Source organism: Oncorhynchus mykiss, chromosome 3 (genome assembly GCF_013265735.2).
Source record: "Oncorhynchus mykiss isolate Arlee chromosome 3, USDA_OmykA_1.1, whole genome shotgun sequence".
Taxonomy (NCBI): domain Eukaryota; kingdom Metazoa; phylum Chordata; class Actinopteri; order Salmoniformes; family Salmonidae; genus Oncorhynchus; species Oncorhynchus mykiss.
In genome coordinates this window covers 28,164,377-28,191,916 of record NC_048567.1, presented here as the reverse complement: position 1 = coordinate 28,191,916, position 27,540 = coordinate 28,164,377, and the positions used below count along the sequence as shown (strand labels likewise).

The window sequence follows — 27,540 nt, the reverse complement described above, 5'->3', positions numbered from 1 at the left end:
AAACCTACCATTAAAATTATAGACTGATCATTTCTTTGTCAGTGGGCAAACGTACAAAATCAGCAGGGGATCAAATACTTTTCCCCTCACTGTAAGTATACGTTTCACTGATTCACTGATAAGTAAGTCTACACCTGTTGTCTACGAGGCGTGTGACAAATTGATTTGATTCGACACTGCAGTGGCACAACAGTGGGCAGAGGAGTAGCAGTTCCACATGAGCACACAAAGGCCCTTAATACCCAGCAGATACCAATGAGGGTTTAGTAGGGATCACAGCCAGCCACCCTCATTGTCTCGATTCAAATCTGCCTTCATATTTAGCAGGGCCCGATTTCTACTGTTCCTGTTTCATCTGGAGTTATTAAATTAGACTAACCTGCAGGTCTGCAATCTGGATGGACGAACAAAAAGATTGAGATCAAATTTGTCCTTGGGGTACTTGTGTAAACAAGCTATTATTCCATAGACTTGCCTTAGGCTGGTTGGATAGCTCATTTTCACCCTGTTACAGGGAGGTGTGAAACCAGGTGCAGAGGGTGTATTTGTCTCGGTACAGCCAACAAGACATTGTTAAATGTCTCCGAGGCGTGAAGGGAAAAACAGTGAAAGCCATTGGGTAGATCTCTAAGACAGGGCAGCTAATGAATCCATACAGTAGGATCGTCATTTGATCACTCTTTTGTTGCTGAGAATTTTCCTGCATGGCAGGAAATGTAAACATGTAGTGTACTTTGAGGTTTACAAAGGCTTCTAAAGTTAATAATGTCCACCCAAAAAAATCTGACTTAATCTGACCAAACAAAAAAATGTATCAACCCCTACAATTTTTTAAAATTAATTATAATCCACAAAATAATTCACATTTCCTGTTGCTGCAAGATTGTTTTCATTCTGTAGCAAACTGGCTCAAATTAAGATCCTACATCTTTTTACTGGTATATTTTACGTAATAGGATGTTCTTGTGGCTTGTTCTATGTTGGAAAGACTTACTTGACTACAGCTATTTACTTGTATTTTTTACATGATTATGTTTATAGAAAAGTATGTGGACACCGCTTCAAATGAGTGGATTCGGCTATTTCAGCCACACCCGTTTGCTGACAGGGGTATAAAATCAAGCACACAGCCATGCAATCTCCATAGACAAACATTGACAGTATAATGGCCTTACTGAAGAGCTCAGTGACTTTCAACATGGCACCGTCATAGGATGCCACCTTTCCAACAAATCAGTTCGTCAACCTTTTCTGCTCTGCTAGAGCTGCCACGGTCAACTGTAAGTGCTGTTACTGTGAAGTGGTAAACGTCTAGGAGCAACAACGTCTCAGCTGAAGTGCTGAAGCGCGTAGCGCGTACAATCATCTATCCTCGGTTGCAACACTCGCTACTGAGTTTCAAACTATCTCTGGAAGCAACGTCAGCACAAGAACTGTTCTTTGGGAGCTTCAAGAATTGGGTTTCCATGGCCAAGCAGCTGCACACAAGCCTAAGATCACCGTGCACAATGCCAAGCCTCGGCTGGAGTGGTGTAAAGCTCGCCGTCAGTTGGACTCTGGCAGTCTGACGGACGAATCTGGGTTTGGCGGATGCCAGGAAAACCATAGCTACCATAGTGCTAACTGTAAAATTTGGTGGAGGAGGAATAATGGTCTGGGGCTGTTTTTCATGGTTCGGGCTAGACCCCTTAGTTCCAGTGAAGGAAAATCTTAACACTAAAGCATACAATGACATTCTAGATGATTCTGTACTTCCAACTTTATGGCAACAGAGCGAGGTCCATACAGAAATTGTTTGTTGAGATCGATGTGGAAGAATTTGACTGGCCTGCACGGAGCCCTGACCTCAACCCCATCAAACACCTTTGGGATGAATTGGAACACCAACTGCGAGCCAGGCCTATCGCCCAACATCAGTGCCCGACCTCACTGATGCTCTTGTTGGAAAGCCTTCCCAGAAGAGTGGAGGCTGTTATAGCAGCAAAGGGGGGACCAAATCCATATTAACCACATGATTTTGGAATGAGATGTTGGACAAGTAGGTGTCCACATACTTTTGGTCATGTAGTGTATCTCATAGGATGCCCATGTATCCTGTTCTATATTGGAAAGAGATGCATTAATATTGATCCCTTTGAAAGCATATCATCTATGCATTTACACTATAACTCTGTAAAGATTTGCTAGTGTGTTTTCTCCCCCCTCGTGTTGTTTTTCAGCAACATTTTGGGGAGTAATGATATCAATATCGAAACCACACACTTTTCTGAATGAGCAGGCCTCTATTTACTGTGTGTGCTTAGTGGACCAGAGCCAGAGTGATATTGTCCAGCCTTAGGCTCCATGCTACATTATTCAACAACACCCTATCACTCTCTCTCTGCACGCTGCGGAACAGTCCAGGAACCAAACAAAAGAAAAAGCAGAAGTTGCTCTCTCTGAGCTCTTTGAAAAAGGGGAACTGTCCCAGCAAATAAACAAAATAAAACGGGAAGTCACAACAATTTGCATTGTCATCACAAGTAGTCTTTCTTTCTGAAAGGAGTGCCTGAAGCAATATTGCTACATAAATTAGCTGGCTGTATTCACTTTGTGGGGGAAATAAACTCAGACTTTCAGAAATGTGTTGTAGCGTGGGGCAATTCAAAACCCCGAAAATAGGCCAAGCAGCCCACATTAAGACCTGATACAAGCATTATCTCTCAGAATATCTCCTGGATGCAGCGGTAGTTGCTCTTGTTAAAGTGTAATGGACCCTTGTGGATAAAAGTTGAGCAAAAGTTAGCACCTCTCCTATTACTTTAAGATGCCTTACAACTTTATTGTCTCGACTTGCCTCCCAAACAGCAAGTGTTCTCCTTACTGTTTATAGGGGTATAAGAGGGCACTTAACAGAGAATGTTGACTTGAATTGGAATGTCTGTTGTTTTAAATTATACTGTCAATCCTCCACAAGAAACCTATTGAAATCATAGAAATATAGATAATAGAACAGAAATGGACATTTAATGGTGGGTGGACCGGATGCCATATTTGTGGTAGTAATTAGAAGTGAAATGTTCAATTCAATTTACATTTCAATGGTGTACCAGCTAAACTGCAGTGGTCTGAAGGGACAGGATATATGAATTATATTTCTACGATTGAAATGACCCACCCTATATTCAAGAGCACTGTCTGGTGTCTGTTGTTGGTCTTATATGTTAGCTTAGAGTTCTGTTGTTTTGTCCTTGTCGATTCCTTCATTATTTTCTGTATCTTGTATAGTACTAAACCATCTTTGAAAGTTTATAGTCCTTTTTTAAAGCTTTTTTATTTTAATGGTTGCTCTCAATGCAAAGAACTTTGTGATTTACATCTGTTAATGAAAAGCATTCGACAATTGTAATTTATTATTATTATTATGATGATGATGTTGTGTCTCAACTGCAAAAATATTGTATTTTACACGGTTTGAAGCTGGTGTAAAAAAACAAAAATAAAAGCCTCAAAAACAAAACTTCATAATGGAAGCATAGAAATAGTGCACATAGAACAGATCTGCTGCTTCTTAGACTTGCTTTCAAAGAAACAGATCGGGTCGGGTCGCCCTAAATGTACATATTGCAGCTTTAAGCACCAGTCTCAACGTCAACAGTGAAGAGGCGACTCCGGGATGCTGGCCTTCTAGGCAGAGTTGCAAAGAAAAAGCCATATCTCAGACTGGCCAATAAAAAGAAAAGATTAAGATGGGCAAAAGAACCGACACTGGACAGAGGAACTCTGCCTAGAAGGTCAGCATCCCGGAGTCGCCTCTTCACTGTTGACGTTGAGACTGGTGTTTTGCGGGTACTATTTAGTGAAGCTGCCAGTTGAGGACTTGTGAGGCGTCTGTTTCTCAAACGAGACACTCTAATGTACTTGTCCTCTTGCTCAGTTGTGCACCGGGGCCTGCCACTCTTTCTATTCTGATTAGAGCCAGTTTACGCTGTTCTGTGAAGGGAGTAGTACACAGCATTGTATGAGATCTTCAGTTTCTTGACAATTTCTCGCATGGAATAGCCCTCATTTCTCAGAACAAGAATAGACTGATGGGTTTCAGTAGAAAGTTCTTTGTTTCGGGACATTTTGAGCCTGTAATCGAACCCACAAATGCTGATGCTCCAGATACTCAACTAGTCTAAAGAAGGACAGTTTTATTGCTTCTTTAATCAGAACATCAGTTTTCAGCTGTGCTAACATAATTGCAAAATAGTTTTCTAAGGATCAATTAGGATTAATGATAAACTTAGATTAGCTAACACAACGTGACATTAGAACACAGGAGGGATGGTTGCTGATAATGGGCCTCTGTACGCCTATGTAGATATTCCATTAAAATCAGCCGTTTACAGCCACAATAATCATTTACAACATTAACAATGTCTACACGGTATTTCTGATCAATTTGATGTTATTTTAATGGACACATTTTTTTGCTTTTCTTTCAAAAACAAGGACATTTCTAAGTGACCCCAAACTTTTGAACAGTAGTGTATATCTCCGGATGTGTATATAGGGAAAGGGGGATACCTAGTCAGTTGTACAACTGAATGCCTTCAACTGAAATGTGTCTTCTGCATTTAACCCAACCCCTCTGAATCAGAGAGGTGCGGTGGGCTTCCATAATCAACATCCACGTCTTCGGCACCCGGGGAACAGTGGGTTAACTGCCTTGCTCAGGGGTAGAACGACAGATTTTTACCTTGTCAGCTCGGGGATTTGATCCCCAAATCACTAACCACTATTGTCACACCCTGACCATAGTTTGCTTTGTATGTTTCTATGTTTTGTTTGGTCAGGGTGTGATCTGAGTGGCATTCTATGTTGTGTGTCTAGTTTGTCTGTTTCTGTGTTTGGCCTGATATGGTTCTCAATCAGAGGCAGGTGTTAGTCATTGTCTCTGATTGGGAACCATATTTAGGTAGCCTGTTTGGTGTTGGGTTTTGTGGGTGATTGTCTCCTGTGTCAGTGCCACACGGGACTGTTTCGGGTTTACGTTTTTGTAGTTTATTCATGTATAGTTTTCTTATTAAAAACAAACATGAATTTCAACCACGCTGCATTTTGGTCCTGCTCTCCTTCGACGGAAAAATCCCGTAACAACTATACTGTGTATGTGTACAGTATCTGTTAGATAGTGGGAACTTTTCTACAGTGCCTTGCGAAAGTATTCGGCCCCCTTGAACTTTGCGACCTTTTGCCACATTTCAGGCTTCAAACATAAAGATATAAAACTGTATTTTTTTGTGAAGAATCAACAACAAGTGGGACACAATCATGAAGTGGATCGACATTTATTGGATATTTCAAACTCTTTTATCAAATCAAAAACTGAAAAATTGGGCGTGCAAAATTATTCAGCCCCTTTACTTTCAGTGCAGCAAACTCTCTCCAGAAGTTCAGTGAGGATCTCTGAATGATCCAATGTTGACCTAAATGACTAATGATGATAAATACAATCCACCTGTGTGTAATCAAGTCTCCGTATAAATGCACCTGCACTGTGATAGTCTCAGAGGTCCGTTAAAAGCGCAGAGAGCATCATGAAGAACAAGGAACACACCAGGCAGGTTCGAGATACTGTTGTGAAGAAGTTTAAAGCCGGATTTGGATACAAAAAGATTTCCCAAGCTTTAAACATCCCAAGGAGCACTGTGCAAGCGATAATATTGAAATGGAAGGAGTATCAGACCACTGCAAATCTACCAAGACCTGGCCGTCCCTCTAAACTTTCAGCTCATACAAGGAGAAGACTGATCAGAGATGCAGCCAAGAGGCCCATGATCACTCTGGATGAACTGCAGAGATCTACAGCTGAGGTGGGAGACTCTGTCCATAGGACAACAATCCTATGGATATTGCACAAATCTGGCCTTTATGGAAGAATGGCAAGAAGAAAGCCATTTCTTAAAGATATCCATAAAAAGTGTTGTTTAAAGTTTGCCACAAGCCACCTGGGGGAGACACCAAACATGTGGAAGAATGTGCTCTGGTCAGATGAAACCAAAATTGAACTTTTTGGCAACAATGCAAAACGTTATGTTTGGCGTAAAAGCAACACAGCTGAACACACCATCCCCACTGTCACATGGTGGTGGCAGCATCATGGTTTGGGCCTGCTTTTCTTCAGCAGGGACAGGGAAGATGGTTAAAATTGATGGGAAGATGGATGGAGCCAAATACAGGACCATTCTGGAAGAAAACCTGTTGGAGTCTGCAAAAGACCTGAGACTGGGATGGAGATTTGTCTTCCAACAAGACAATGATCCAAAACATAAAGCAAAATCTACAATGGAATGGTTCAAAAATAAACATATCCAGGTGTTAGAATGGCCAAGTCAAAGTCCAGACCTGAATCCAATCGAGAATCTGTGGAAAGAACTGAAAACTGCTGTTCACAAATGCTCTCCATCCAACCTCACTGAGCTCGAGCTGTTTTGCAAGGAGGAATGGGAAAAAATGTCAGTCTCTCGATGTGCAAAACTAATAGAGACATACCCCAAGCGGCTTACAGCTGTAATCGCAGCAAAAGGTGGCGCTACAAAGTATTAACTTAAGGGGGCTGAATAATTTTGCACGCCCAATTTTTCAGTTTTTGATTTGTTAAAAAAGTTTAAAATATCCAATAAATGTCGTTCCACTTCATGATTGTGTCCCATTTGTTGTTGATTCTTCACAAAAAAATACAGTTTTATATCTTTGTTTGAAGCCTGAAATGTGGCAAAAGGTCGCAAAGTTCAAGGGGGCCGAATACTTTCGCAAGGCACTGTATATTATTGCTATGAGAACGAGTTAGCTTGCATGCTCTAATTGTATTGGTCACATTAGCTCCCTGCTAACTCAGTTATTTCCATGCTAACAGACAAATCACAAATCTACAACCATCAACAGACTGTTGTCCTGCACATCTAATGTGCTTCCTTGTGTTTATCGTCAGGTTTTATTGTATTGTGTAAAATGGTTGTCATTGTTATGATGTTTGAAAACAAAATACCCAGTCTGATATTGACATGCATGCTTTGAATCACAAATCTACAACCATCAACATTATTATTATTATTATTATTATTTACCTTCATTTAACTAGGCAAGTATGAATTCTTATTTACAATGACAACCTAAGAACAGTGGGTTAACTGCCTTGTTCAGGGACCTGAACAACAGATTTTTACCTTGTCAGCTCAGGGATTTAGATCGAGCAACCTTCCAGTTACGAGCCCAACACTCTAACCACTAGGCTACCTGCCACCGCAACACACTGTTGTCCTGCATATCTAATGTGCTTTCTTGTGTCTATCATCAGAGTAAACACCAATCAACTGGGACCACTGGCTGGTTATTCCTTTCGTTAAAAACACCACACAATAGTTACGAAGTATGATCACATATACAACAGGATTTCACCTTGCAGTGAAATCCTTACTTTAAAGGCCTTATTAACTAACAATGCAGTTTTAAGAAAAACAACTGTTAAGAAAATATTTAAAAAGAAAAAGAGAAAATAGAAAAATAACAAATAATTAAAGAGCAACAATAAATTAACAGTAGCCTTATGCAGGGGGTACCGATGCAGAGTCAATGTGCGGGTACACAGGTTAGTCGAGGTAATTGAGGTAATATGTACATGTAGGTAGAGGTAGAGTGACAATGCGTAGATAATAAACAAAGAGTAGCAGCAGCGTAAAAATGGGGGTGGGGGGCTCAATGCACATAGTCCAGGTAGCCATTTGATTAGATGTTCATGTGTCTTATGGCTTTGGTGTAGAAGCTGTTAAGAAGCCTTTTGGACCAAGACTTGGTGCTCCGGTACCACTTGCAGTGTGGTAGCAGAGAGAACAGTCTATGACTAGGGTGGCTGCAGTCTTCGGCAATTTTTAGGGCCTTCCTCTGACACAGGCTGGTATAGAGGTTCTGGATGGCAGGAAGCTTGGCCCCAGTGATGTACTGGGCCTTACGCATTACCCTCTGTAGTGCCTTGCAGTCGGATGCTCTCGATGGTGCAGCTGTAGAACTTTTTGAGGATCTGAGGACCCATCGCAAACCTTTTCAGTCTCCTGAAGGGGAATAGGCGTTGTCGTGCCCTCTTCACGACTGTCTTGGTGTGTTTGGACCATGACTAAACTTACTCCACTACAGCACTGTCCATGAGAATGGAGGTATGCTCGGTCCTCCTTTTCCTGTAGTCCATGATCATCTCCTTAGTCTTGATCATGTTGAGGGAGAGGTTGTTATCCTGGCACAACATTGCCAGGTCTCTGACCTCCTCCCTATAGGCTGTCTCATCATTGCCGATGATCAGGCCTATCACTGTTGCATCGTCAGAAAACTTAATGATGGTGTTGGAGTCATGCTTGGCCATGCAGTCATGGGTGAACCAGGAGTGCAGGGGGGGACTGAGCACGCACCCCTGAGCCCCCCCCCCCCCCCCCGTGTTGAGGATCAGCGTGACAGATGTGTTGTTACCTACCCTTACCACCTGGGGGCGGCCCGTCAGGAAGTCCGGGATCCAGTTGCAGAGGGAGGCGTTTAGTCCCAGGGTCCTTAGCTTAGTGATTAGCTTTGAGGGCACTATGGTGTTGAACGCTGAGCCGTAGTCAATGAATAGCATTCTCACGTGTTCATTTTGTCCAGGTGGGAAAGGGCAGTGTGGAGTGCAGTATACATTACGTCATCTGTGGATCTGTTGGGGCGGTATGCAAATTGGAGTGTGTCTAGGGTTTCTGGGATGATGGTGTTGATGTGAGCCATGACCAGCCTTTCAAAGCACTTCATGGCTACAGACGTGAGTGCTACGGGTCCGTAGTCATTTAGGCGGGTTACCTTAGTGTTCTTGGGCACAGGCAGTATGGTGGTCTGCTTGAAACATGTTGGTATTACAGACTCAGACAGGGAGAGGTTGAAAATGTCAGTGAAGACACTTTCCAGTTGGTCAGCGCATGCTCGCAGTACACATCCTGGTAATCTGTCTGGCCCTGCGGCCTTGTGAATGTTGACCTGTTTAAAGGTCTTACTCACATCGGCTGCGGAGAGCGTGATCACACAGTCTTCCCGGAACAGCTGGTGCCTCGAACCCAGCCAGCTGTATGTTAGCCATGTTATCGTTCAGCCACGACTCGGTGAAACATAAGATGTTACAGTTTTTAATGTCCCGTTGGTAGGATAGTGTTGATCAGAGCTCATCCAGTTTGTTATCCAATGACTGCACATTGGCTAATAGGACTGATGTCAGAGGTGGAATACCCACTCACCGTCGGATCCTTACAAGGCACCCTGACTTACCCCCCCGATATCTCCGTCTCTTCTTTATGCGAATGATGGGGATTTGGGCCTTGTCCGGTGTCTGAAGTACATCCTTCGCGGCCGACTCGTTAAAGAAAAAAATCTTCGTCCATTACGAGGTGAGTAATCGCTGCACTGATATCCCAAAGCTCTTTTCGGTCATAAGAGACGGTGGCAGAAGCAGTATGTACAAAAAAATACATTTAAATTAACGCAAAAAAACACACAATAGCACAATTGTTTAGGAGTCTGTAAAAAGGTAGCCTAACGGCGCCATGCACATAATGGTTTGGTGTGTGTGTGTGTGTGTGTGTGTGCGCGTGCATGCACGTATGCAGTGTGTGTGTGTGTGTGCGCGTGCATGCACGTATGCAGTGTATGCGTGTGTGTGTTAAGATAGTTCAATACCGTGTGACAGGGTTTAAAAAGACACTAAGAGGCTTCATCCAAGGCCATTTCTTTGTGTGCCGGTTTGGGGGGTTATTTAAAGCATGTGTGTGTCTGTGAGTCATCTGTCTGTACATGTGTGTGCAGAATTTGTGTGGGCAGCCTTTGAGTCAATGTTGGTTGGTTGGTGTGTGTTTATATGAGCATGGGTGACTCTGTGGTGAGTTAGGGCTGTTCTGGGGATTGAAGGCTGACTTTGGCAGGGAGAGGCAGACAAGGTTGACTGCCCATCCGTAGGTAAATCAATAGAAGCGGCAACGTGTCTCTCTTTCTGGAGAGGGTCTCAATGACATGTGTATGTGAATGTGTATGCCTGCATACAGTATATTAGTGTAATGCAAAGGCTACTTTCTCCACATGGACTTGTGTGTACCGCGTGTTTGTGCACGTGAGTGTAGCTCTAATACTGCCCTTAAGCGAACACACACACACACACACTCCCGGACACACACTGCGTCACTGCTCTGCTGTCTCAATGACCTCACAATAACTGCCCGACTGGCTACATGTCCTTATTTAAAAGCTCTAATGTCATCCCACAACCCACAACAAAACAGGGCTCCATTATATACAGAGCACTTTTCATCTGTCTAGCTATGCACATATCCGGTAACATACAGTAATACTTGGATGGTGCAATATTGACTGTACTTTACTCCCATGCAAGCCGTTTTCCATAAAGTAAGTGTATGATACACTACATGACCAAAAGTATGTGGACACCTGCTTTTTGTACATCTCATTCCAATATCATGGAGTTGGTCCCCCCTTTGCTGCTATAACAGCCTCCACTTGTCTGGGATGGCTTTCCACTAGATGTTGGAACATTGCTGCGGGGACATGCTTCCATTCAGCCACAAGAGCATCAGTGAGGTCGGGCACTGATGTTGGGCGATTAGGCCTGGCTCGCAGTTGGTGTTCCAATTCATCCCAAAGGTATTCGACTGGGTTCAGGTCAGGGCTCTGTGCAGGCCAGTCAAATTCTTCCACACCGATCTTGACAAATCCTTTCTGTATGGACCTTACTTTGTACACTTGCGCATTGTCATGCTGAAACAGGAAAGGACCTTCCCCAAACTGTTGCCACAAATTTGGAACCACGGAATCGTTTAGAATGTCATTGTATGCTGTAGAGTTAAGATTTACCTTCACAGCCCCGGACCATAATTCTTCCTCCACCAAACTTTACAGTTGGCACTATGCATTGGGGCAGGTAGCGTTCTCCAAACCCAGATTCATCTGTCGGACTGCCAGATGGTGAAGCATGATTCATTACTCCAGAGAACGCGTTTCCACTGCTTCAGAGTCCAATGGCAGAGAGCTTTACACCACTCCAGCCAACGTTTGGCATTGTGCATGGTAATTTTAGGCTTGTGTGCGACTGCTTGGCCATGGAAACGTATTTCATGAAGCTCCCGCCAAACAGTTAATGTGTTGACATTTCTTCCAGAGGCAGTTTGGAACTCGGTAGAGAGTGTTGCAACCGAGGACAGATGATTTTTACACACCACGCGCTTCAGCACTCAGCACTTAAATATACTGGTGCCGTTCTGCTGCTCCTAGACGTTTCCACTTCACAGTAACAGCACTTACAGTTGACCTGACTCGTTGGAAAGGTGGCATCCTATGACGGTGCCATGTTGAAAGTCACTGAGCTCTTCAGTAAGGCCATTCTACTGCCATTGTTTGTCTATGGAGATTGCATGGCCTTGTGCTCAATTTTATACACCTGTCAGCAACGGGTGTGGCTGAAAAAGTCGAATCCACTAATGTGAAGGGGTGTCCTCATACTTTTGTAAAATATAGTGTATATACAGAGCACCATATTCAACTAGATATCTTCTGGAAATTCTTTATTCTATCTAATTTTTTATAAAAAGCATTGGATGAACATGATCTATGGTATGATGACAAAGCAGGGTGTGTGTGCCAGGGTGCCTTTACCTGGAGGTGAAGGTTTTCTTCTTGATCTGCGAGGCCAGTGCCATGCTATGGGACATTTGGTGGGACTGCTCTTCCTGGACCCGTGTCATCAGCGTCTTGGTTGCCATGGTGAACCCCTGACCAACACCTGTGGAGGTAGGAGGTAGGAGAGATGAGAGAGGGATGAAGGGAGGAGGATGTATCATCTAACATTGCACAGTAGCCACGCTCAAGGTCCTAAACGATATCTTAGCCGCCATCGATAAGAAACATTACTGTGCAGCCGTATTCATTGATCTGGCCAAGGCTTTCGACTCTGTCAATCACCACATCCTCATCGGCAGACTCGACAGCCTTGGTTTCTCAAATGATTGCCTCGCCTGGTTCACCAACTACTTCTCTGATAGAGTTCAGTGTGTCAAATCGGAGGGTCTGCTGTCCGGACCTCTGGCAGTCTCTATGGGGGTGCTACAGGGTTCAATTCTTGGACCGACTCTCTTCTCTGTATACATCAATGAGGTCGCTCTTGCTGCTGTTGAGTCTCTGATCCACCTCTACGCAGACGACACCATTCTGTATACTTCTGGCCCTTCTTTGGACACTGTGTTAACAACCCTCCAGGCAAGCTTCAATGCCATACAACTCTCCTTCCGTGGCCTCCAATTGCTCTTAAATACAAGTAAAACTAAATGCATGCTCTTCAACCGATCACTACCTGCACCTACCCGCCTGTCCAACATCACTACTCTGGACGGCTCTGACTTAGAATAAGTGGACAACTACAAATACTTAGGTGTCTGGTTAGACTGTAAACTCTCCTTCCAGACCCATATCAAACATCTCCAATCCAAAGTTAAATCTAGAATTGGCTTCCTATTTCGCAACAAAGCATCCTTCACTCATGCTGCCAAACATACCCTTGTAAAACTGACCATCCTACCAATCCTCGACTTTGGCGATGTCATTTACAAAATAGCCTCCAATACCCTACTCAACAAATTGGATGCAGTCTATCACAGTGCAATCCGTTTTGTCACCAAAGCCCCATATACTACCCACCATTGCGACCTGTACGCTCTCGTTGGCTGGCCCTCGCTTCATACTCGTCGCCAAACCCACTGGCTCCATGTCATCTCAAGACCCTGCTAGGTAAAGTCCCCCCTTATCTCAGCTCGCTGGTCACCATAGCATCTCCCACCTGTAGCACACGCTCCAGCAGGTATATCGCTCTAGTCACCCCCAAAACCAATTCTTTCTTTGGCCGCCTCTCCTTCCAGTTCTCTGCTGCCAATGACTGGAACGAACTACAAAAATCTCTGAAACTGGAAACACTTATCTCCCTCACTAGCTTTAAGCACCAACTGTCAGAGCAGCTCACAGATTACTGCACCTGTACATAGCCCACCTATAATTTAGCCCAAACAACTACCTCTTTCCCTACTGTATTTTATTTATTTATTTATTTTGCTCCTTTGCACCCCATTATTTTTATTTCTACTTTGCACATTCTTCCATTGCAAAACTACCATTCCAGTGTTTTACTTGCTATATTGTATTTACTTTGCCACCATGGCCTTTTTTGCCTTTACCTCCCTTCTCACCTCATTTGCTCACAAAGACTTGTTTATACTGTATTATTGACTGTATGTTTGTTTTACTCCATGTGTAACTCTGTGTCGTTGTATCTGTCGAACTGCTTTGCTTTATCTTGGCCAGGTCGCAATTGTAAATGAGAACTTGTTCTCAACTTGCCTACCTGGTTAAATAAAGGTGAAATAAAAAAAATAAAAAAAACAGTAGGACCACTCTGTGAGTTGACATGTCGGAGACTCGCAAAGGAACGCTACAGAGATCTCTTTTCACTTTCATTGTGAGGAATATGTACATTTATGACCATAGTAATTATGCTCATGGTGGATCTCAAATAGCCAGGTGTCAATGGAAATGCATCCAAAACCTGTAATATCGTATTAGCACAACAACAACACATATCCAATGCGTTGTTTTGTGTTTGAAGTAAAGACAGGTGCAGCTGGCATTATGAAAGGTGTGCTTCGGGCCTCTGTTAAATGAACTGGCCCTTTGTGGGCCATTGAGCGAGTTATAATTCATTAGTTCAGGTCTGCCACCATGCCGCTGCCTGCCACCCAAGCAGTCATTAATCACTCCCTGCTCTGGGGGAGGCCGACAGTGCAGCTCGCCCAACCAACAGAACCAGGCCAGAGCCTGAGTGATAACTTCCTTCACCCACCCCCACAAGCAACTGTCACCAGTGTTAGCGCGTTAGCATTATAAACACCCTCATTTGTTTTTCCTTCTGGTCTGTTCAAATTACATTGGACGACCTGGGCTAACGTTAGCGAGTGGCTAGTGTCTAATGCTTTAATGCTTTGAATGACATTGCAGTGAGCCTGCTGGTCTGACGTTAGCAAGCGGCTGATGGCAAACGCTTCAGCAGGATAGCATCCCCACTGGTTTCCCTTCACAGCTCATTGTTGTGCAAAACTAAAGGGTTGTTTGTGCACAGGTGGTAAAAAGGTCAACCTCCAGCGTATTAAAATGCATCTGTCTTAGCTGGTGCGTGCCTGGATACCTGGACCCCTGTGGAGAAAGTGGAGAGTAATGTTCTTTCTGCTCACAATGCAATTGCCCCTATGTCTTGAGTAGACTGCACAGTCCAACTCTCTGATGAGAAAAGACAAAGTAACATGGGGATGAATTATTTGTTATTTGGTAGATCATGGATTGTCTGAACAACACGTGGGCTTTACCTAATCGTCCTGAGAGAGTAATTTCAACTCATATCCATGAAGGCTGCCAAACGTAGAGACTCTTTTGACACTCAACCAGCTTGAGATATGATTGGAGTATCTGTCCATAGGACCACTTTAAGCCATACACTCCACAGAGCTGGGCTTTACAGAAGTGTGGCCAGAAAAAAAGCCATTGCTTAAAGAAAGAAATAAGCAAACACGTTTGGTGTTCACCAAAAGGCGTGTGGGAGACTCTCCAAACATATGGTAGAAGGTACTCTGGTCAGAGAAGACTAAAATTGGGTGAATAGTTATGCACTCTCAATTTCTGTTTTTTTTTTGTCTTACTTCTTGTGGAGACAAAGGGAAATGTCCTAGACTATGCAAAGCTCAGCATAATAGTAACATGAATTATTTGCATATGGAGGCCGTTGAGGCTACTCCATGGAGGAAGAGGATGACTTTCAACCACCTGAATTTGAGGAAAAATTAAGAAATAATACAAACACTGAAACATAGTCAAACATTTTTGTAAACACATATGCCATCCCATTGGCCAGTGTTGGAAAAAGTACACTTGAGTGAAAGTAAAGATACTTTAATAGAAAATGACTCAAGTAAAAGTGAAAGTCACCCAGTAAAATAATACTTGAGTAAAAGTCTAAAAGTATTTGGTTTTAAATATACTTAAAAATACTTAAGCATGAAAAGTAAAAGTATAAATAAGTTCAAATTCCTTCAAATAAACAAACCAGATGGCACCATTTTCTTGTTTTGTTTAAAATGTATGGATAGCCAGGGGCACACTCCAACACTCAGACATCATTTACAAAAGAAGCATGTGTGTTTAGTGAGTACGCCAGATCAGAGATAGGGATGACCAGGGATGTTCTCTTGATAAGTACGTGAATTGAACCATTTTCCAGTCCTGCTAAGCATTGAAAATGTAATGAGTACTTTTGGGCGGCAGGGAAATTGTATGGAGTAAAACTTACATTCTTTTCTTTAGGAATGTAGTGAAGTAAATGTAAAAGTTGTCCAAAATATGAATAGTAAAGTAAAGTACAGATACCCCAAAAAGAAACTTAAGTAGTTCTCTAAATCATTTTTACTAAAGTACTTTGCACCACTGCCATTGGCTTATTTAAAAGTCCATCATTCTCCCTTACTCAATAAGTCACCAGACGCTAATTGTCATTGGGTTACTTTCCCAGTACTGGTTTTCACTATATATTCATGTGAAGTTTATGACCCTTGCAATGTATCCTTAACACGTCCTTGTGGATGAGACTCCGTTGGAAAGAAAATAGGAAGTGATTACATCATGACATCACGGTGTACCGTAAGGGTGAATTAAAAAGCCACTTACGTTTGTCTTTGAAGAAAGGGTTATACTCCACAGGCCCTCAAGATGAGCATGAAGGACACACGTCTCTCTCTCTCTCTGTCCCCTGTCCACCTTTCACTGTCTGTCTCTCTCAATTGCTGTCTCTCTCTCTCTTAATCTCCCTGCCTCACCTGTCTTTACAGTACCTCTATTCTTTCTCTCCGGTGCTCCTCGTTCTGCCTCTCCCTGTATGAGCAGTGAAGGTGAACCTGGACACAAAGTGTCCTTCACGAAGAGAATGTGGCCAAACACAATGCACTCAAGGTGGTAAATATAGACTACTGACACGTCCCCTCCGGTGCCCCCACCACCAAACCCCGAACCCCCACCCACACCCACACCCACACCGGCCAATGCCATCCAGCCAGATAGACTTACAGTCAGCACTGCAGACCTGCGGCCAAGGATGCCACAGTAGCAACAATAGAACAACACAATAGGGTTGAGGGTTGAGTGGACTGTATGATCTAGGCAGCTGAAAGCAGCAGCTGGAATGACCACAGGGGAAACGATGCCTAAGGTATTCCACCAACTGTCTGATCAGTATCTGTCAGGTTGGCATGAGTGTGAATATATGGTTGACTTTATGTGGTGAACGTGTCTATAAAACAAAATCATCTTAAACCTATTGGTAGTTGAACATTCACAGAAAATGGGGGGTGGGGGCTAGTCCATTCTCTGTGTTCCTCTTCATCTGGCCCCATAATGGCCTTGCCTCATAATTGAGACCAAGGGCGAGATGGGTAAAGACAGAGCCTAGATAAAACAGCCTGGGTCTCTTCTATTGAAAGACTGGCTTTGAACACCCTCTCAAAGAACAAGGGTTATTAGTGTTTTGTATTCGCACCTGAGATCCAGTCATGCCATTCCTCCTTTCAAACCTCTCCCTTTATCTCGCAGACTACTTTTCTGTCCTTGATTTCTTTCTCTATCAACCCCCCTCTCCTGCCTGTATCTCCCTCCCCTCTCCACTCACCCTCCCCTCTCACTCACTTTTGTCTCTCCCCTGATCCAAGTTCCTCTCTTTCTTCCCCTCCTCCCTCACCCCCCCCCCCCTTCTCTGTCTCCTTTTATCCTTTTACAGTGATCTCTGATTAGTCCTTGAAGATTGCACACTGTTCTACACTATTAAACATGGAGCTCAGACTGGCCGGAGAGAGAGAGAGAGAGACGGCAGCTGGGTGATATGGACAAAAAATCTATTTCGCTATAACATTTGACTGCTGAACGATATCAGCAAAATGCCTGTGATCGCTATGGTCGGTGTCGATCATTTTTTGGTTTATCATCCCAGCTCTAGTGTGTGTGTGTTTGCGCGTGCATGCACGTCTGCATGTGTTTTAGTGTATGCGTGTGTGTGTTAGTTCAATGCCGTGTGACAGGGTTTAAAAAGACACTAAGAGGCTTCATCCAAGGCCATCTCTTTGTGTGCCGGGTTGGGGGGTTATTTAAAGCATTTACTGTCCACACCTGCCTCTGGTGTATCAGTAAACAATGCAAGCTGGACTTGCCAGCCCCCTCTTCTCATCATATACCACCAGTGACAGTCTGACTAAGAATAACTGGACTGCCCCTGCCAGAACAAAGCAGCTGAAGAGACCAGCTTTATTAGTTCCTGTTGTAATGGAGAATCTAGCTCCACTTACCGTACAAATCAGTGATCAGTCAGTCAGTAATGTTATAAATACACCATTGTAGTGACATACAAGTGACACATCAATTTAGGTGACACTTAACTAACATGTCAGCTTAAAGTGGCATGCTGTATAGCTACAATGGTTAAATGCCACTATTTGGACATTCTAATGAGACCCCTCTTTTACAACTCTCTCCAATATGACACCCACCCGCTGTCGACATGGCACTCCACATCCTCAAGCCCGCTGGTGTAACTGCTTACTGACTATAAACTGTAACGTTACTGCATGATTGTAGCGGGTTTACTAACACATTAGTTATATTAGCTATGTTGACTAGGACGTTACTTTAGCTAACATGGGGACAACGACGTAGGCTGTGTGTAACGATGTAGGCTGTGTAAGTTTTTTTCCGCCTGGTCACGTACAGCTGATGTGTTGTTCACTGAAGTCTACAAACGAAGGGAAAAGGTGAGAGGAGGAGAGTGCATAGAAGTTAGAAGGAATACAATGTGGCTGTTTTGATCAGGGGTGTATTTATTCCACTGATTCTGTTGAAAACGTTTCTTAAACGGAAGCAATCGAAACGGCGATAAAAATACCTGAATTTGTCCAATCGAAACTCTTGTTTGCAACTGTTGGACTAATGATTACACCCTAGATAAGCTAGATGCAGGTAAGAGTGTGAAAGACGGTATTGAACGTGTCACTATCTGTCCATGTGTCACTGTCTGTCATCTCAACTGTTTCAATCGACCTGTGTGAACCTACGTTGTAAATTCATAGGATAGGTTGTAGCGACCTCATGATGGGTATAGGGAAAACTAGAGTATCATGTAGTAGCCTAAACCTCTCGATGTTACGTTGAACTGGGTGAATGGAATATGAATGACAGTTATCCAACATGCTGTAATAGAAATAAGGCCATGCTCATGGAAAACATTATTGTCGTCCCTCATCGTAAACGGCACTGACTGTCAGTGCAAAGACCCATTTCCCCGCTACGTCATGAAAAGTTGCAAGCACAGTTCCGAATCAGAAAGCGGTTTGTTTGCATGGCAGTAAATACGATCACATCCAAATTCAGATGCAGTTCATGGAAGTCAGAAAACGGGTAATCAGATGGTTATTGTCAACATTACAACATCGCAGATGTCTTTTGAGGGTTGATTACCTCGCAAGCTAACAAGCCAACGAGGCAAGGTAAAGTATCACAAATGGAGCTACTTAAACCAGAAGAATAATATACTTGTTGAGCATAGCTATAGCCATCAGTCTTGTGTGTTTTCATGGTCATGACTCACTCACTGCTACGTTTGTCAAGATCCCGGCATCCGTTTACAGCTATCTGCTTGGGGGCTTTTAGTTGAGAGGGTGCACGAACATTACTCGAACATGTCTTTTTCGCTTGTAAACCAAAAATTGCTCTGTATCTTCAACCTAATAAACTTACCAAACATGGGCTACCAGACATGAAGCTTCTCATCCTGTGTGTTGGTTTTTGTAGTTGTTGAAAGACATCAATTTAGCATTAGCATTATATTTCATGGGCAAAGTTGGCATCTTGCCATCATATCAGGCAACTGTGTGAGAAACAGAGTCCAGCTTGCTCCTCAATCAAACTGTCAGATCAGAACAAAACTTAATTAGCGACGAGCCATGCATATACAGTGCCTTGCGAAAGTATTCGGCCCCCTTGAACTTTGCGACCTTTTGCCACATTTCAGGCTTCAAACATAAAGATATAAAACTGTATTTTTTTGTGAAGAATCAACAACAAGTTGGACACAATCATGAAGTGGAACGACATTTATTGGATATTTCAAACTTTTTTAACAAATCAAAAACTGAAAAATTGGGCGTGCAAAATTATTCAGCCCCTTTACTTTCAATGCAGCAAACTCTCTCCAGAAGTTCAGTGAGGATCTCTGAATGATCCAATGTTGACCTAAATGACTAATGATGATAAATACAATCCACCTGTGTGTAATCAAGTCTCTGTATGAATGCACCTGCACTGTAATAGTCTCAGAGGTCCGTTAAAAGCGCAGAGAGCATCATGAAGAACAAGGAACACACCAGGCAGGTCCGAGATACTGTTGTGAAGAAGTTTAAAGCCGGATTTGGATACAAAAAGATTTCCCAAGCTTTAAACATCCCAAGGAAGACTGTTCAAGCGATAATATTGAAATGGAAGGAGTATCAGACCACTGCAAATCTACCAAGACCTGGCCGTCCCTCTAAACTTTCAGCTCATACAAGGAGAAGACTGATCAGAGATGCCGCCAAGAGGCCCATGATCACTCTGGATGAACTGCAGAGATCTACAGCTGAGGTGGGAGACTCTGTCCATAGGACAACAATCAGTCGTATATTGCACAAATCTGGCCTTTATGGAAGAGTGGCAAGAAGAAAGCCATTTCTTAAAGATATCCATAAAAAGTGTCGTTTAAAGTTTGCCACAAGCCACCTGGGAGACACACCAAACATGTGGAAGAAGGTGCTCTGGTCAGATGAAACCAAAATTGAACTTTTTGGCAACAATGCAAAACGTTATGTTTGGCGTAAAAGCAACACAGCTGAACACACCATCCCCACTGTCAAACATGGTGGTGGCAGCATCATGGTTTGGGCCTGCTTTTCTTCAGCAGGGACAGGGAAGATGGTTCAAATTGATGGGAAGATGGATGGAGCCAAATACAGGACCATTCTGGAAGAAAACCTGATGGATTCTGCAAAAGACCTGAGACTGGGACGGAGATTTGTCTTCCAACAAGACAATGATCCAAAACATAAAGCAAAATCTACAATGGAATGGTTCAAAAATAAACATATCTAGGTGTTAGAATGGCCAAGTCAAAGTCCAGTCTCTCGATGTGCAAAACTGATAGAGACATACCCCAAGCGACTTACAGCTGTAATTGCAGCAAAAGGTAGCGCTACAAAGTATTAACTTAAGGGGGCTGAATAATTCTGCACGCCCAATTTTTCAGTTTTTGATTTGTTAAAAAAGTTTGAAATATCCAATAAATGTCGTTCCACTTCATGATTGTGTCCCACTTGTTGTTGATTCTTCACAAAAAAATAGTTTTATATCTTTATGTTTGAAGCCTGAAATGTGGTCAAAAGGTCGCAAAGTTTAAGGGGGCCGAATACTTTCGCAAGACACTGTATTTCAATGGTGCAAAGCTAAAGTAAGTAAGATGGCGCCGGAGAAGAAAGCAGACGTTTTACGTGCCCCCAGCTGATTGTGTTTTTTTGTTTGTTTATTTTAGTTGTTTGTAACTTATTTTTTTACTTATTTTGAACATAATGTTGCCGCTACCGGCAAAATTGAACAGCGGCATCTGGTAAGACAAGGGGCGGCGGACTATGTATTTTTGTAAATAACAGCTGGTGCAAGATATCTAAGGAAGTCTCGAGCTATTGCTCGCCAGAGGTAGAGTATCTCATGATAAGCTTTAGACCGCACACCTACCGAGAGAGTTTTCATTTGTGTTCTTCATAGCTGTTTACATACCACCACAGTCAGAGGCTGGCACTAACACCGCATTGAATGAGCGGGACTCTAACCCGGAAGCTTATAAGAAATGCCACTATGCCCTCTGACGAACCATCAAAAAGACCAAGCGTCAATACAGGACTAAGATCAAATCGTACATCACCGGCTCTGATGCTCATCGGATGTGGCAGGGCTTTCAAACCATTACTGACTACAAAGGGAAGCACAGCCGAGAGCTACCCAGTGACACAAGCCTACCAGACGAGCTAAACTACTTCTATGCTCGCCTCGAGGCAAATAACACTGAGACATGCATGAGAGCATCAGCTGTTCCGGAAGACTGTGTGATCACGCACTCCGCAGCCAATGTGAGTAACCTTTAAACAGGTCAGACCTTTAAGCAGGTCAACATTCACAAGGCCGCAGGGCCAGATGGATTACCAGGACGTGTACTGCGAGCATGCACTGACCAACTGGCAAGTGTCTTCACTGACATTTTCAACCTCTCCCTGTCTGAGTCTGTAATACCAACATGTTTCAAGCAGACCACCATACTGCCTGTGCCCAAGAACACTAAGGTAACCTGCCTAAATGACTACGAACCCGTAGCACTCACGTCTGTAGCCATGGAGTGCTTTGAAAGGCTGGCCATGGCTCACATCAACATCATCATCCCAGAAACCCTAGACACACTCCAATTTGCATACCGCCCTAACAGATCCACAGATGATGCAATCTCTATTGCACTCCACACTGCCCTTTCCCACCAGGACATAATGAACACCTATGTGAGAATGCTATTCATTGATTACAGCTCAGCGTTCAACACCATAGTGCCCTTGAAGCTCATCAATAAACGAAGGGACTAAACACCTCCCTCTGCAACTGGATCCTGGACTTCCTGACGGACCGCCCTCAGGTGGTAAGGGTAGGTAACAACACATCCGCCACGCTGATCCTCAACACAGGGGCCCCTCAGAGGTGCGTGCTCAGTCCCCTCCTGTATTCCCTGTTCACTCATGACAGCACGGCCATGCACGACTCCATCACCATCATTAAGTTTTCTGCCGATGACACAACAGCGATAGGCCTGATCACCACCAGCGATGAGACAGCCAATAGGGAGAAGGCCAGGTGATTGTGGACTACAGGAAAAGAGGACTGAGCATGCCCCCATTTTCAGCAATGGGATTGCAGTGGAGCATGTTGAGAGCTTCAAGTTCCTTGGTGTCCACATCACCATCAAACTAACATGGTCCAAGCACACCAAGACAGTCGTGAAGAGGGCACAACAAAACCTATTCCCCGTCAGGAGACTGAAAAGATTTGGCATGGGTCCTCAGATCCTCAAAAGGTTCTACAGCTGCACCATTGAGAGCATCCTGACTGGTTGCATCACTGCCTGGCATGGCAACTGCTCGGTCTCCGACCACAAGGCACTTAGAGGGTAATGCGGACGGCCCAGTACATCACTGGGGCCAAGCTTCCTGCCATCCAGGACCTCTATACCAGGCGGTGTCAGAGGAAGGCCCTAAAATTTGTCAAAGACTAAAGCCACCCTTGTCATAGACTGTTCATAGTCATAGTCTAGGTCCAAGAGGCTTATAAACAGCTTCTACCCCCAAGCCATCTAGTCAAAGAAAATATGAACATCTAGCCACCTCCCCCTCTTTACACCACTGCTCTCTTGAAATAACTCTACCTACATGTTCACACCACCTCAACTAACCGGTGTACCCGCACACTGACTCTGTATCGGTACTCCTCTGTATGTAGTCTCGCTGTTATTATTTCACAGCTGCTCTTTTAATTACTTGTTACTTTTATCTCTTCTTCTTATCCATATTTTGGGGGGAATCTGCTTTGTTGGTTAGGGGCTCGTAAGTAAGCATTTCACTGTAAAGTCTACACCTGTCGTATTCGGCGCATGTGACTAATACAATTTGATTTGATTTTTTTTTAATTGGTCCACCTTATCTGAGCGGAACCTAATGTGCGGAAGTAGAAAAAAAGATAGCCACTACCAAGAGAGACTATTGGGGTGATAGTGTGTTGTAAAAGATACCAAAATGTACCCGTTCCCCTTGTTTAGGCCCATCAAAGTCTTCAAACGCTAGCTGATAAGATTTTCATTACTTCAAAGGAAATTGAGTTTGCCCACCCCGTCAAGCTGTATCTTCTTTGAGAGGCTGCCTTTTGCCTCAGATCAGAGAATATGCTAAGTGAGCCCATCAAAATTTGGAACAAAAGGTTTGAGTTCAACTCCCAAAGGAACTATTAAGTAATCTTTATGTAATATGTAAGAAGTTATGAAACACCAAAGAGCAAAAAAAGTATTAGGAACTGTATTTCTCTTAGATAAACTCTTTATTTTCCATCCATCGTCTCCTTGTTGCACTTTTTGAAAAATACAATGCTGGCTTTTCCACCTGGCTGTTTCGTTTGTGAGGAGAGGTTGATGTAATCATTATCCTTCGATAGGGTCAGTACGAGCTAACATCAGGTTATTAATACCTGAAAATAATTTCTAAGTGAGTAAAACTCTCACTGCGTCAATTGATCGAGAGCAGGCGGTGACACTTTTCAATTCAGTTTGAAATGCAATTTGCACTTTATTCAAAAAACAATTTTGGGATCCGCTGAGAAAGTTCATGGAGATTCGGGAATACTGTATGTTAGATGAGACCAGAGGGTCATCACTGCAATTCTCTCTCTCTTCTTCTTGGGTATGGAGAGAAGAAGGCAGGAGAGGATGTGTAGAGGGAATGTCTGACAGATAAGGTGGAGTTTATGTCTGTAACGATATCCCTCGTCATCTGAGGAGGAGTAAGAAGGATCGGACCAATATGCAGCATGGTAAGTGTGGGTCATAATTTAATTGAAGAAACTGAACACTACACAAAATAACAACGAAGCGAAAACAAAACAGTTCTGCCAGGTGAACAGACACTAAACAGAAATTAAACACCCACAACCAAAATGGGGAAAACAGGCTACCTAAGTATGATTCTCAATCAGAGACAACGAACGACACCTGCCTCTGGTTGAGAACCATACTAGGCCAAACACATAGAAATACAACATAGAAAAAAGGACACAGACCACCCACCCCAACTCACGCCCTGACCAACCTAACACAAAGACATAAAAAAGGAACTAAGGTCAGAACGTGACAATGTCAGAGTGTTGTTGCAAGTGAACACAGCTTCAATAGTCTTGACATCTGTTCAAAGGGAAACAGTCAAATTAAGAATAAAAGTCTGCAATACCCGCCAAGGGGCTGGACAGTTTCCCATATCCTTACTCCACCTCTCGCATTGTCAGGATGATTGCAGTCTCTTTCACTACATTTTCACTACATTTTTAATTTGTATACAGGCTGTGGTTTAAAGAAAGAGGATAGTCTAAGTTTGGAACCGTGCTAAAGGTCTCTAACAACTGTAAAAAAAAAAATGTAGCTCAACAGAACCAGTTACAACTGAAGTATCTGATCATCAACGAATTTAAGAAAAAGCCATTTGTTTTTTTAACACAGCAGCTGCATATCATCAGGTAGGCCTGCATGTACTTGTATGCACACCGCATGATCCTCAAACCAGATACTGGCCAAACTCGTGTTTCTAAAAGTGAATTCAAAGGCAATGTACTGTATAAGGCATTTTTATGTTTAATTATTATTTAACTCTAAGTATTTTTCACCTTTTTCCCTTAATTTTGTAGAGCCTAAATGCTACATTTATAGGCATGCTGTTGAAGTGCTGTTGGTGATGTGTTGTTGAAATGCTGAACACTCCTGCCAGCCTCTAGCGTGTCACAAATGTTTCACAATGTATATTTTAAATGGCAGGCTATAGCCTTGAAATAATAATAATAATAATAATAATATAGCCTAAATAACACGTCCGTTCCTTGTTAGGCTACCTGGCTTGCTCCTGACTGATTTGGAGTTAGTATGTTGTTTAATAGCCTATTGAAATGTTGAACATCAATTGATAGTGACAGAATCACACATTACTTCCCATGCAAAGTAAATGTTTTGTGTGGTCGGCAATAGAAGGTTGTAGCGCAGCCTCTGAATGTCAGAGAGCTAAATCAAAGATATCCCATATGCATCGGAGTCTTTCCCTGCATTTTACACGTTGTTTCTAGCATTAAGAATTGCGGACTAAAGCGTAGTAATAGATCGGTTTATATAATCAGGTCCATAATTTATTTTTTATCTTAAAGTAACAAGCGGTAGGCCTATGCTTTCAGCCATTTTCTTTAACATAAGAGGGGGGGGGGGGGGGGTTCTACTAAGCTAACATATGGAATTGTTTTAGGATGGTCATACCATGGATCATTTACCATTTTGATTTGGAATTTTAGGGCCAGTGTAGACGTAAAACTATACATAAATTGAATTAGGCATTTACTACTAGTCCATAGAAACACATTGAATAACACATTCATCAATGGCAAAACAGTTAGTCAAAAAATGTATCATAATGAATAAGGTGTCCTATATCTAGGAGATTTTAGAAAGCTCTGGAAATATTTTTGTGTTTTGACACATTTTTAAACCTTTTTTTTTGGCACAATACTACGAAACTTCAATAACATTTTTCAACCGGTACCGGGTTACCGGGTGGGGGGGGGGGAGTCGTAGAGCAAAACGGGGAACACCATCATGCTCCTGAGTCTCATATTTCCACAGGGTGGTCATGTTAGTTAGTAGGCCAAACCGTTCGGACGCTACAGACGTTTTTGTGACAAGACCAATTATCAGGAAGTCTTGTGGATGTGGATGTGGTGGATTGAGACTCAGCCTATGCAAAAAAAAAACGATATCTCTAGCTTAAACTGACAGATTTTGATGTTTTTTTTTTAAATGTGTTAATTAGACTCTTAATTAACACACCAAGCCTTTCACTGACACCGATGGATTTGGCTGACAAAATCTATGGATAGTAGACTATCATTTTGTCTGTCAAACAGGTAGGGCTACCTCTTGTGTTTTGAATAGGAAGAAATAGTCTCCAACACAAAGCCCTATCGTTGTTAGTTGCCTAAAGTCAAATTATAATGAAGACCGTTAATCTTAAGGATCGCCTAAAATGACACACCCAAATAAAACTGCCTGTAGCTCAGGCCCTGAATCAAGGATATGAATATTCTTGGTACCATTTGAAAGGAAACACTTTGAAGTTTGTGAAAGGAATGTAGGATAACACAATAGATAATACAAAGAAAAAAACAACCGTTCTTTTGTATTTTTTGTACCATCATCTTTGAAATGCAAGAGAGAGGCCATAATGTATTATTCCAGCCCAGGTGCAATTTAGACTTTGGCCACTAGTAGGCAGCAGTGTATGTGCAAAGTTTAATTCTGATCCAATGAACCATTGCATTTCTGTTAAAAATGTTGTTTCAAGTCTGCCCAAACGTGCCTAATTTGTTTATTAAATTAATTAGGCCTTCTCAAATTAACCTACTTTCAGCACCTATGTGCTTTCCATCTCCGTGGTTCCCACTTCATGGTAATGTAAGTTGTAAATTAATTGAAAATGTAAATTACTTGAATATGGCTTATTGTGAGGTCTATAACTCTGATAAATAGCTTCATTATGGGCAATGAACCATATTGTTTCTATTCACATCAATTATAACAGTAGCAAGCTTACCTCCTGTCCTCCTTCTCATCTTCCTGCTCTCCCTATCAAACTGACCTGGACATCGACAGGCCTAGTCTGCGCACACAGATTTTTAATATTTTGGAAAATAAAGCATCATTTTTGGAAGAAGCCTTTGACTTCCTGAAGTGTCCCCATACACAGCACAGCCATTGGTTAGGCAGCACAAAACGTGTTTACATCAGCAAGAGCAGGGCAGGCCAGGGCTCATGATTGTGATAGCCTATCCATTGTAGTGTGTAATGCTACCTGCTCTCACAGTCTCACGTCAGAATTAGACATTAATCTATGTTTCTCAAACATCACATTTTTTATTTATTCTAAACCTTTAAAGTTAAGTTCAAACTCTGAATTTTTAAGGTTAGGGTTAAGTTCAGGCATTACCTCCAAATTCTTAAGGTTCGGCATTAACCCCTGAATGGTTAAGGTAAGGGTTAAGGTTTGGGATAGGCTTAATTTAAAAAAATTGAAAGCAACTTTCTATCCAAAGGATTCAAACATGCAACCTTTGGAATCAGAGGCAGATGCTTATGACTGCTTGAAGTTAAGAGCACTCATTGTTGCCCCTAGTGGCCGGTTTCCACATCATCTCCCGACATCCTCAGACATGGATGGACGTCGAATACTGACTTGTGTTACGGGTGACCAGGCTGGTACTGCAGTGAAGCCTAGTTTTATATACACCATCCCAGCAATGCAAAACCTCAGGAAGAAAGTACATTTTCTCAGAAATATAACTTTGCCCTGTACTTCTCCGAGCATGCACTTCGTATAGCCTAAGTCTATAGCCTATAGTATGTGTGCGTGTGCGTGTGTGTGTGCGTGTGTGTGTGTGTGTACACGTTTTACTATACTTATAGTTGCACGTTCGTTTTGTTACTCTTTATTGTTTTGTTGCTGGTTCACATTAATAAAGATG

General features: G+C 42.7%; 1 protein-coding gene across 2 annotated transcripts in view; it reads right to left on the bottom strand.

Moving 5' to 3' along the window:
* The window catches only part of myom3 (myomesin 3), a 78,182-nt gene extending 62,105 nt beyond the window's left edge, over window positions 1-16,077 (bottom strand). For both annotated transcript variants that reach the window (XR_005042478.1, XM_021595286.2), the window contains exons 1-2: window positions 15,793-16,077; window positions 11,692-11,818 (exon numbers count right to left, since the gene is read on the bottom strand). Coding sequence is in view for 1 of the 2 variants with exons in the window: in XM_021595286.2 (XP_021450961.2) it covers window positions 11,692-11,798 (107 nt within the window). In the remaining variant the exon portion in view is untranslated. The remainder of the gene's footprint in view (window positions 1-11,691; window positions 11,819-15,792) is intronic.
* Between the last annotated feature and the right edge of the window lie 11,463 nt (window positions 16,078-27,540).